This window comes from Vicugna pacos, chromosome 19, assembly GCF_048564905.1.
Source record: "Vicugna pacos chromosome 19, VicPac4, whole genome shotgun sequence".
In the NCBI taxonomy this organism is placed as follows: Eukaryota; Metazoa; Chordata; class Mammalia; order Artiodactyla; family Camelidae; genus Vicugna; species Vicugna pacos.
The window spans coordinates 28,529,313-28,541,815 of NC_133005.1; the positions used below are offsets into that span (position 1 = coordinate 28,529,313).

Below are 12,503 nucleotides of genomic sequence, written 5' to 3' on the forward strand. Positions count from 1 at the left end.
GAGCCAGCAGCTCCCTCCCTGCAGACCTCAGCTGGTCAGATGGTCCCCATGACTCATCCCCACATCCCAGTGGCCCTGACACTGCCCTACCCTCTGCCTCCCTGCTCCAGCCTTGTTCTTCAGCAGTGAGAGGGGCACAACACCCAGAGGGGCATTGTTCTTCAGTGAAATGCACCAGATGGTATGGTGACCTTATAATTTATTGTCCAAACTAGAACATTTTGGGGTGCTATTAATAATTATATGGGGACAGCATGTACTGAGACTGTCCGAGTCAGATATCTCGGTACCCTACTGATGGATCATTGCTTAACTCAAAGTATTAGAAGCACAAATGTCAGACACTCAGGCATGAGCCACAAGCTAGGACAGAAGACTTCTGGGGCAGGTGTATTTTTGAGAACTCCTCAAATCATAGGGGATCCCTGGGAGGGAGGTTCAAATCTATGTGTAAAGGGTCAGAGCACATACTCTGAAATGAGACTGCCTGGGTTTGCACCCTGTTTCTATGGGCTGTGTGAGCTCAGGCCTATTACCTAACCTCTCTGACCCTCGGTTTTCTCTTTTATAAAACCAACCTACCTGCAAAGGACTGTTGTGAGGGATGAAATGATATAACCCAGGTAAAGCATCCACAACAATGCTGGCACAGAAGAAATGCTCAATAAATAAAAGGTCAGTGTTATTTTGTATTCATTTTATTATTATTAATTAACAGTGTCAGGTAGCAAGGTGGGCAGACCTCCAGGCCTCAGATGGGGCCCTGCCCTCTGGTCACACACAGTCCCTTGGGAATGAAGGCCAGGTTAAAGGAGTGAGTGCTAGGCATGAAGGGACAGACGGAGGGCTGTGGGGTTTAGAGACTCGGGAGGGTCTTTATGACTTGAATGGGGGTATCAGAGTGAGCATCCTGGCGGAGGCAGCCTCTGGAAGGTTCATGGCCCAGGCTCTTTGGAAGATTAAGATCTTAGCTTCTGTTTCTCAAAGGAAATGAAAACATTAATTCAAAAGGATATACGTACCCCCAATATTCATAGCAGCATCATTTACAGTAGCTAAGATATGGAAGCAACTCAAGCGTCCATCAACAGGTGAATAAATATAAAAAAGTTTCACACACACACAATGGAATACTTTTTTAATAAAAAAGAATGAAAAAAGATAAAAAAGATAAAAAAGAATGAAATTTGGCATTTGCAGCAACTTGGATGACTTAGAAGGTATCATGCTTAGGGAAATAATTTAGACAGAGAAAGACAAATACTGTATGATATCACTTATATGTGGAATCCAAAAAAATACATGAACTAGTGAGCATAATAAAGCAGAAGCAGACTCACAGAGGTAGAGAACAAACTAGTGGTTACCAGGGGGGAGAGGGAACGAGAGAGGGCAAGATAAGGGGAATTTGATATTTGACATCTCCAAAAGAACATGGAAGTTGTCATGAAAAGAGCAAGCAGAACATAGAAGAAGAGGAAGGGATTAAGAAGCACTAACTACTGCGTATAAAATAAATAAGCTACAAGGATGTATTGTACAGCACAGGGACTATAGCCAATATTTTACAATAATTATGAGTGGAATGTAACATTTAAAAATTGTGAATCACTGTGTTGTACACCTGAAACTTATATAATATTGTAAATCAAGTCTACCTCAACAAAATTTTTTTAAAAAGAAAGAAAAAGTCATAGCTCCTGTTTCTAAAGAACTTATGATGCCCGCTTTTCTCAGTATAAACACCAAAGAAGAAAGTTCTTCTATGTTCTGCTTGCTCTTTTCATGACAACTCACATGTTCTTTTGGAGATGTCAAATATCAAATTCGTTTGCCACAAAACTTCCTTTTGGGGTCCCTGAGCTCACATTCCACCCTATTGTTTCATCCCAGTCACAAGGAACACAAGGTGCTAGAGCTTGCTGGAGCATGAAAGCAGGCGGGGGTCGGGGGTGCTGGGTGTTGGAACCAGTTATAGGCAGGGTGGTCTGACTGTGGGGCTGAGGCTTGGGGGTGGGGGCTGGACCAGGAACCAGGACCTTTGCTGTCTCTGTCTCTTGAACCTGGCTCTCAGCCCATCAGTTTTGGTCCTCCCCAACCAAGAACTACTTTTCCGCTTTCTATGGCACAGCTGGACACAGCGGCCCTTTGAACTCAAGTTTACACTCTCAGTTCAGAAAATGTCTAGCATCTGTGATTCCCAAATCCAAATGTGAGGAAAGAAACTTTACTGATGAGCTTGGGTCACGTGTCTATCTCTTCATCCAACCGGTTTATGACCAAGGGGCTGTGACACGTTATGAGCAGAGAACTAAAGAATGAGACGTGGGACATACACCCTATAGAAAAGGGAGAAAGGCTTTTCCAGGATGAGGGCACAGCATGGTCAAAGGCTTAGAGGTGGAAAATCAGAAGCTTCACGTAGAGAGCCCTGAGTGGCTGTTTGTGGCATCCCTCCTGTGGCTGCTTAACGGGCAGCTCCCACAGGACCAGCCCTGTCCCTGTTCCTAGTAGCACGGATGCAGCCCAGAGAGGGAAGTCACAAGTGAATCAGCAGCAGAACCAGAGCTCAAATCCATTTCCTTCTTCCAGCCCAGGCTTGAGTATCTGGGGCTTAGGAGGGAGTCGGGGTAGAGGAGCAGGGAGAATGAAATCAAGAAATAACAGGCTTCACAGGAGTGATAATGACATTTTAGCTTGAAAATTGCAAGGAGCCAAAGCTGTGGAGGCGTATGCAAATTTCCATGTAGATGAGATGCAAATGAGCCCGCTTGCTCCTGCCTGGTGCACCTGGATGTGGCTCAGTGACAAATTCTAATGGGCACCGCGTGTCTGTGTGATTGATTATCAAGGCTAGGTGGAATGACAACAGCACTCCCCTCCTGGGAACTGAGGGAGATGAGACTGTTTTTAGAGAGCCCTCTGATGGGGGACCCTGGGGCATGGCCCTGTGTAGCTCAGGGATGGCAAATTTAGGATATATCTATTACCTCTACCCCTGCAGACATCATTAATCAGTCATAGAATGTCTTCTTTCCGAGCCAACCAGGTGCTCTAGGCAGTCCCTACTAATTGATCAAAGTTGGCATTCATTCATTAATCCACTCATCTAGCAAATTGTGTTGAGTTTCTTCCCTGTGCCAAGGATACATTGAACAGGCAGGTTCAGTTCCTGCTCTTATGAAACTCAGAGTTCAGTGGAGAATATGAGCATTAATAAAATATTGCAAAATGGCAATGGAGATAAGTGCTCTGAAGGAGAACTACAAGGTTTTTATAAAGGGGGATTTTGACTCTTTCAAAGCAGCCAGGAAAGCCTGACCCTGCTGCTGATATCTGAAATGAGCAGGGAGCTTAACTAACTGAAAAGTGGGAGACAAGAAAGCAAATATAAGCAGACATTGTCAGTGCTTCACCCAGATTAACTAGGATCATTTTTTTTGCTTCTCTGCATCCCTCCCCTGGCTTCTGTCTACTTTTTTTTTTAAAGGAAAAGATTTATTGGGATATAGTTCATATGCCATACAACTCACTTATTTAAAATATGCAAATCAATAGTTTTTAGTATATTCACAAATACATGCAACCTTTACTGTAGTCAATTTTGGAACATTTTCATGACCTCAAAAAAAACCCGCTTTGCTTTGTTGAAGTATAGTCAGCTTACAATGTTGTGTCAATTTCTGGTGTACGGCGTAATGCTTCAGTCACACATGAACATACACATATTCGTTTTCATATTCGTTTTCACCATAAGTTACCACAAGATATTGAATATAGCTCCCTGAGCGATACAGCATGAACTTCTTGTTTATAAACCGCTTTGTTCTTTATGGATTCATACGCTCCCATTCCACACTCCCAGCCCTAAGCAACCACAAATCTAATTCCGTTTCTCTAGATTTGCCTTTTCCAGACATTTCTTATAAATTGAAGCATACAATATGTAGTGTCTCATAACTGGCTTCTTTCATTTGTCCTAAAATTTGCAAGGTTCATCCACGCTGTGACAAATATCAGTACTTCTTTCCTTAAAAAGATTTTTATTCTGGTAAAATATATATAACATAAAATTTGCCAGGTTGTTGATCTATGTTGAGTTAATTTTCATAGGTGGTGTGAAGCAGAGGTCCAACTTCATTATTTTACATATAGAAACCCAGTTGTTCCAGCACCATTTAAGAGCTTATTCTTTTCCCCATTGAATGCTTGGCACCCTTGTTGAAAATCAATTGACTGTAGATGTGTGGGTTTATGCTGATTTCATTTGTCTCGATGTCTGTTCTTCTGACAGTAGCACACTCTTGATTACTGTAAGTTTGTAGTAAGTTTTGAGATTGGAAACTGAGACTCCTCCAAGTTCTTCTTTTTCAAGTTATTTTGGCTACTTGGGGCCTCTTGCAATCCTACATGAATTTGAGGGTCAGCTTTTCTATTTCTGCAAAAGAGGCTGTTGGAATTTGGATAGAGATTATGTTGAATCGGGATTGCTTTGGGTAGCACTGACATTTTAACAATGTTAAATCTTCCTACCCATGGACACAATGTTTTTCCAATAATTTAAGCCTTGCTTAATTTCTTTCAGCAATGTTTTATAGTTTGTGCTGTATCAGTCTCTCACCTCCTTGGTTAAATTTATTCCTAAGTATTTTATTCTTTTAGATGCTTTTGGAAATGAAATTGCATTCTTAATTCCTTTTTCAGATTGTCCATTGCTGCTGTGTAAAAACACAACTTTTGTGTGTTGATTGCAAAGTTGACCGCAACTTTGCTGAATCTGTCTATTAGCTCTAGTAGCTTTCTTGTGGATTATTCAGCATTATCTATGCACAGAATCATGTCATCTGTGAGTAGAAACAACTTTATTTCTTCCTTTCCATTTTGGATACCTTTTCTTTCTTTGAGTGGGGGCGGCTAATTGTTCTTTTTCTTGTCTAATTGGATGATTTCTATTTCTTTTTCTTGCCTAGTTTTCTTGTCTAGAACTTCAGTACAATGTTGAATAGCAGTGGTGAAAAGGCATCCTGTGTGGCTCCTGATCCTAGGGGGAGAGCTTGCAGTCTTCCACCACTGAGTTTGATCTTAGTTGTGGGTTTTTCATAAATGTCATTGATCACGTTAAGTTCCCTTTTAGTCCTAGTTTTTCTTGTTCTTGTTTTTGTTCTTTTCTGTTTGTTTTTAATCATGAAAGGCTGTTATACTTTGTCAAATGTCTTTTCTGCAATTGAGATGATCCTGTTTTTCTCCCTTCATTCTATTAATATGATTGATTTTCTTGTGTTTAACTGCATTTGCATTCTCAGGAGAAATCCCACTTGGTTACACTGTATAATTCTTTTAATGTGCTATTGTGTTTGGTTTGCTAGTATTTTGTTGAGGATTTTTGCATCTAGATTCATAAGGTATATTGGTCTATAATTTTCTTTTTGTGAAAAATTTATCTGGCTTTGGTTATCAGGATAATGCTTGCTTCACAGAATAAGTTAGAAAGTGACTTAATTCTTTTTCATGGCTGAATAATATCCCATTGTGTGGATATACTACATTTTGTTTATCCATTCACTGGTTGACCATTATTTGGGTTGCTTCTACTTTTGCGCTATGACGCATAATTCTACTACAAACCTTATGTAGAAATTTTTATGGACATATGTTTGCATTTCTCTGGGGTATATAGCTAGGAGTGGAATTGCTGGGTCGTATGGTAACTTGGATGTTTAACCATTTGAAGACCTACCAAACTGTTTTCCAGAGCAGCTGCATTATTTTACATTCCCACCAGCAATGCATGAGGGTTCCAATTTCTCCACCTTCTTGTCAATACTTATTACTGGACTTTTAAAATTCTAGCCATCCTAGGATATGCATTTTGCGGTTTGAATTTGCATTTCCTTGATGATTAATGATGTTGAGCATCTTTTCAAAAGCTTATTGGCATGTTGTGTACTTTCTTTGGAGAAATGCCTATTCACATCCTTCACCTATTAAAGTTTAGTGGTGAGAGCTTGCTGAATATTTGTAATCAGAATATTATCTTTTTCGGTCCACACCTGCAACCCTTCTCCAAACACTGCCCTAGAGTTCCTGGACTCTGCTTTGGGAGGTAGGACTTTGTGCAGTGCCTTGGAGGAGTAAAAATACCCTCCAGAGCTCCTCTTGTGATCAGGCGAGGTTGAGCATTGGTCTGGAATTACACCTTGGCTTCCTTCGTTTCTCCATCCTGTTTCCCTCTTCCCATGATTTCTCTCATGATCGCCTCTTCAGCAAATCACCTGCACCTGAATCCTCATTGCCAGGTCCACTTCTAGGGGAACTAGACTTCAGAAAGGGCTTGGAATGGCTGAGGAACTAAAAAGCAGTCCGTGTTGCTGGAACTCAGAGAACCTGGAGACTGGGGGTAAGGAGAGGCTCCAGTGGTCTGACCACAGAGACCTGACCACACAGAGCTTTGTAGATCACAGCCATGGACGGGGTGGGGGTCATTTGGAGAGCCATGGGGTCCACTGGGCTGTGTTAAGTGGGGACTGTCATCATTTTACATTTTGCAAAGGTCCCTCTCTGTGTGGAGGATGGATAAAAGGGCCCACGTGGCTACAAGAAGACCCTCAAGGATGCTGTTACAATGGTCCAGGGGAGAGGGGATGGAGGGTGGGATAAGGGTGGGAAGCTGGAGGGAGAGAGAAATAGATTAAGGAGAGATTAGAGGGCATGGATTTAGGAGCTGTGGGGAAGTTCAAGGACAACTTGTAGGTTCCCAGCCTGGGTGCCTGGATGGATGGTCAGTGCATAGAGAGGGAAGCAGAACTGGGAGGGTAGATCAGGAGTTCCACAGGCCAGACCACATCAGTTTGCCATCCCTGGTCATGCCCAATCCCCCCATTTCACAGAAAGAGAAAATGAGGCCTAAGGAAGTGCAGTGATTCTTCCAGGTCCCCATCATGCCCCAGACCTGAGGGGATGGGATCCAAGGGTCCTGCTGCCCAGCCGAGGACTTGTTTATTCTCTAGGGGGCCCACTGGCTTGGCCTCAGAGAGATATTTTGCAACTGGGAGAGGGTGGGGTTTCGGGCCTAATCGTTTTGTTCTGGGCTGGAAGCCAGTTCACAGCTCACAGAGAATAGAACATCTCAGCTCATGAGGGCAGCCCATGCCCTGACTCTGGCCAGCCTCCCTGTCTGGGTTTGGTGTGGGTGACTTGAAGGCACGAGGATGCGGGGTGCCCACCTCAGAGTGGCCGACATCTGCTCTCCAGGATTTGGCACGGACCAGAATGAGGCCCGGATCTGAGGTCTCCCCTTCTCTAGGCCTTTTCCTGCTGTGTGACCTTGGGCACATCACCCCTCTCTCCAGTCTTCAGTCTTCTCAGCTGTAAAATGGAGACATCTTAGAGTATGACTTCTGTGCCCTCAGGGTTGTAGGGAATACCAGGTGAAGAAATGAATGGACAAAAAAGTACTTTGTAAACTGTAAACTGCCTAAACTTTTATTTGGGCTCAGTCCTATCTCTGCCCCAAGCTATTGCCCAGTGGACTTCTCAGACTTCACATGATGGCCACCCCTCTGGAGAGGAAAAGGCCTGTGCAGAGCTCAGGGATCCTTTCTTATCCTGGTCCAGTAGCCTTAACAAACCCATTAGATAGATGGGGAAAACTGAGAGTCAGCCATCTGCTCAGGGTCACCAGGCTGTTAGGATTCGAAGGCCGGTTTCTCTGATTCCAAAGAAGAGAAAGATCCTTAACCATTCAATGACCTGTTTGGACAGATAAGATAAACTGAGAGCCAGAAAGGGGAAGCAACCCGCCTGGGGTCACACAGGCAGTCAGCAACAGGGCAGAAGTGTCACAAAAGGTCCCTGGCTCCCAGGCCATACTCCTCCTAACAACACCCCTTGCCCACCAACCCCTGGAGCTTGAAAAGGGGGCTCCCATCACTGTGGGATATTCCCAGTCATGTCACTGGCAGACCTGGGGTCCCCTGTCAGCCCCAACTTCTTCCCACCAGAACAGGCTGCAAACTTTCTTAAAAGATCCGACGAAGAGACACACCGCCATCTCTTCAGCGCAGCCTCTGGGCCCAGTGGGGATCTTTTGCAGAGGCCACGCCATGCCCCCTCCATGGGCAGGTCAGGGCAAAAGTCAATCAGTTGGGTTTCTTTGGCCTTTGAGAGACAACTGGGGAATCCTGAAAGCTAATGAGGGAATCTACATGATTCAAAGAGCGAAAAACTCTTTGGGAATTCATTGGTGGCCTCTGGAGAAATGTCTTCCTTGATTCGTTGGACAATGAAAGCACAGGCTGGCTGGGTTGGAGCCAAAGTATAATACTACATACCATTTAATGAGCACTTACTGTGGTCCAGGGGCCTTTTTAAGGCTTTCCGCATATTAACTCATTTAATACTCACAGCAAGCCTCTGGGGTCTGATGATTCTCATTTTACAGGTGAGGGAACCAAGGCGCAGGGACGGGGCATATCTTGGCCAAGAACTCAGCCTGTAAGTCACGGAGCCTGGGCTGGGGACCTGTCCATCCGACTCCAGAACCATGTGACTGACCGCTGCGCCACACTGCCTTGGGTACAGGAGGCCAGGGTAAGCACTGCCCAAAGGGCAAAGCCCTGCCCAGCCCAAGCCCCTGGGCACAGTCCAGGCGTAGCAGGACTGCTGAGGGGACAAAGCCCGTGGCCACTGCAGAACCAGCGATCAGCCCAGGTTTGTCTGAGGGTGAGTCCTGAGATCAGTGTTGTATCAAGTACTAGCTTGGCCACTCGCTACATAACACTAGGCAAGGTATCACCTTGACCTCTCTGAGTGTCAGTTTCCTCCTCAGTAAAATGGGGTGAAATTAGTATTGGTTTCATCAGATTGTTGTGAAAAATGCAACAAGCCCTACCAAGTTTTTAAAGGGCTTAGCAACGAGCCAGGCACAAAGAAAATGTAGAGTAAATGTTCACTATTAATATTATTATATTTCATTTCTGCATCCCCTCCTCCTCCATGGGCTGCTGTGAGTAGACAGGTTGTTGAGGGTTGGCTCTTTTGGAGACAGAGAGATGCACAAGATGGCTTCAGGGACCCCTCCCTCCCAAGGATTCTTGGATTATCCATACTGTGCTTGAACCCCCCTCATCCCTAGATGTAGCTGTAGTCTCTTAGAAGTCAGTTTTCATACTTGCACCCCAGGTACCCTGGCTCCCTGCCTGTGGTCCCCACTGGCTGGATGCTGTTGCTACGGCAACAGCATTTGAAGAGACTTTGGCCCCCCTCTGAGGCAACAGGCATGGCTGGAGATGGGCTGATCAAATGCCTCCTGCATCCTCAGGCCTGTGTGGACAGAAGGCAGGAGAGTGGAATGGGAGCATCAGAGCTGGCTCCGGGCGGGGGGCCGGCTCAGACCTCAGCCCCAAGCGTTTCCCAACAGCACCCCCACCTCACTGTGTTGCATGGGTTATACCCGAGCAGTTGGTTACAGATGCAGATTCTAGCCACCCCTGGCCCGAAGGGTCTGATTTTAATTATCTGGGGTGGGATCTCCTAGGAAGCTACCTTTGATGAGCTCTGCCTGTGGTTCTGAGACAGACAGGCCCCAGACCACTCTTGACGAAATACTCAGTCTTGGAAGATTCCTGAAGACATTTTGGGCATTGAGGTTTGTGCAGCTCTCTCTGCCAAGGAAACTCCTGAGAAACCCTCTTTGTCCTCCCTGGCCCGCTCTGGTCCTGCCTCCCTCTCCTTCTGCCTCCTCATTTTGTGGGAGGATGTGTGCCCCACCCTCTCCCCGGAGCCAGGAAAATTCCAGGACTAGGCTGCCAGAAGTCATCTTGGTCTCATCCTAAGGCAGAGGCAGGGGGCGCACACTCTCAGGATGATGACATTCAGGGGAGGCGCTAGCCAGGGTCACTCTGGGCAGTGGGAAAGGCTCTCTGTCTTCCAAATGCTCTGAGATCAGAGGTGGAAAGGCCTTTTCCCGCTGTCTCCCCACACCACCTGCTGGATGGAGACTGCCCCCTCCCAGTCCCAACCACAGCAGAACCCGAAGACACTGGGCACCAGAGACTGCCTAAATTGAGAGGGGGCTTGGGGGTGGGGAGAGTGGATGGAGGCTCCGAGGAGCCGTGGTGAGGAGGAGGAGAAGACAGAGATCATGGGAGAGGGAGGGGGTCCTCCCTGGGGTTCCTTGAACTCATGACTGATGGCCCATGGCAGTTGGACGAGCCAACTGACACAGCAGAGATGCAGCAGACAGTCCACCACTCTTCCCCGTCCCTTGTGCACACACTTGCCTCCAGCAGGTGATTCGCTTTGCCCGAGGCCAGTGGTGACAGCGGAAAAAATTACATGCGGTAATCTGCTTGACAGCACACCCTTTACTTCCTTCCCAGCCTCACCTCCCTGCTCCTCCACCAGTGGCTCCTGGGATCCCTGCCAAATAAATGCACACTCGAATCCTTGTCTAGGGTCTGTTTCGTGAGACCTTAAGACAAGAAGCCACTGTCCAGTCTGCCCACTTGGTGTTCCGTATGAGGGCAACCTGCCCCTCATGCCCCAAAAGCTCGCTCGCATATCCCTGAATTCCAGGTGGGCGTCTGGCCTGCACACATCCAAGACCTCTGGAAGGGTCTGTACCATAGCTCTTTCCACAGTGAGAGTTTGGGGTTTTGGAGCCAATCCCACACTCTACCGCATCCTGCGCCAACCTCCACTCTCACTCTTCTGAATGTGTGGAGTCAGGTCTTCCCGGAGGTTCCGGGGGCCGGGAGCAGGTGCAGGACTTGTCTTCCCAGCACAGGCCAAACTCAGTGGCCAAGTCTCGATGGACCGTCCAGGGCTTCCCAGCTTTCTCTGTAGCTGGGCCCCACCCCAGCCACCCCTGACCCGGGAGCCTGGTGTGATTGCTCCAGGTGGAGGGACGCTCCCAGCTAGAGGGACGCGGGAGGACTTGTCTGTGGTGAGTCTTCCAGAGACGTCTGTGAGTCTGTCCCCTCCGAGGAGAAGCTGCCCCCAGGGGGATGGGGGATCTGACTCTGCCTGGGGAGCCGCTGCCAGGAGAAGAGGGTGGCCAGAAAACGCTCAGGGGCAGAATCGAGGGGCCTGGGGGTGCTTTTACCTTCACCAGCCTCAACAGCCTGGCCAGCTTCCTGGGGTGGAGGGTCTGCCCGGAAATTTCTGTTCTGTCCCCGTCTGGGCACCCAAGGAGGCCAACAGGATTTTGGTGAATGATCCAGGCCCGGTGAGTTCTGGAGGGGCAGGTCCCGTCTTCCCTTGCAAGTGACTTCTCCTTCCAGCCCCTGGCCCTTGATGGCCACGCCTCTGAGTTCCAGGCATGCCAGGTGGGCAGTGGGGCCTGCTGGGCATGGACAGTGGGCTAGCGCCTTCTTCAGGAGGGTCTGGATCTCCTCGTGTCTCACCCGGGCCTCCTCCCACAGGTCCCGGCCCACACCCTCCTGGCTCAGAGAGGCCACCTGCAGCCCCACGGCTGTGAGCTTCTCAGCAGGGAACTCAGACGCCAGGCGCTGCAGGTAACGGTGGAGGCGGCGCTGGTCCCCAGGGCTGGCCTTTTGGGCCTTGCCGAGCCTGAGTTGGGCCATCAGGTCCTGACAGTCCATGTGGAACCAGGTCACCTGGGAGACAAAAAGAGAGGGAGGTGGGGGCTCTGTGGGGACAGCCATGTGCCTCTCCAAGCAGATCGGTGGGGGCGGGGCTTGGAGAATAAGCATTGCGAGGCTGAACTGATAATAAACGCCCAATCAACGTGGTCGCGATTTTCTGCGCTGACGATGATGACACTATTTCCCTCTCTTCCCCAGGCAATACCGCCCTCCAGCGCCCACCAGGATACAGGCCCGGCATCCTTGAGATCTTCAGGCACAGTCTCATAGACTTCCGGGCCAGCAAGGACCTCTTTAGGGCTGCTTCTCCCTCGGTAAAGTGTGCTAGATAATCAGGAAAATTTGAGAGCTGAAAACTTGGATTCTCAGACTGTAGGAATTCCTTTATACGTGGTGCACAGGGAGGAGTCCGGCTGCTATATATGGAGTACTGACTGTTTGCTAGGCTCTGTGCGTCTCATATATGATCACACTGAACCAGCAGCCCATTTTGCAGAGGAGGAAACTGAGGCTCAGAAACATGACATCACTTGCCCCAGGTCACACTGCAAGTTGAGGAGGAGCTGAGATTTGAACTCAGCTCTGTCCAGCCTCCAAGAGGGTATCTTCCAAGCATCACCTTGCACAGGAGAAACTGGCCCAGGCAGGGCAGTGCCCTTGCAGTCACACAGCGAGACTGTCAGCCAGCCCAGGCCCGGAGGCCTCCTCACTCTGGCCTGGCCTCTGCCCCATTTGGGGAATACTGCCTGTCCCCACTTCACCCACAAAATGTCTGTAGGCTGCAAAGGAGCCAACACGTTCCCAGCAGCTCGTGAAAAACATAATCTTTCTCTCCATTAATTTAGAAGCCGACAGCGAGCTGTTAGGCGGTGAGGATTGGAGAACCATTTTCTCCGA

At 48.0% G+C, this 12,503-nt stretch overlaps 1 protein-coding gene across 6 annotated transcripts in view; it reads right to left on the bottom strand.

Moving 5' to 3' along the window:
* Positions 1-732: 732 nt before the first annotated feature.
* KIAA1755 (KIAA1755 ortholog) overlaps positions 733-12,503 on the bottom strand; it is a 43,608-nt gene continuing 31,837 nt past the window's right edge. For 3 of the 6 annotated variants that reach the window (XM_072944202.1, XM_015237823.3, XM_072944205.1), the window contains one exon: positions 10,345-11,618. In XM_072944202.1, coding sequence (XP_072800303.1) covers positions 10,917-11,618 — 702 coding nt within the window. In that variant the 3' untranslated portion in view covers positions 10,345-10,916. Of the gene's footprint in view, positions 975-7,157; positions 7,366-8,946; positions 9,322-10,344; positions 11,619-12,503 lie in introns of those variants that run through there. The other 3 variants (XR_012061721.1, XM_072944204.1, XM_072944203.1) reach the window with 3 other exon arrangements.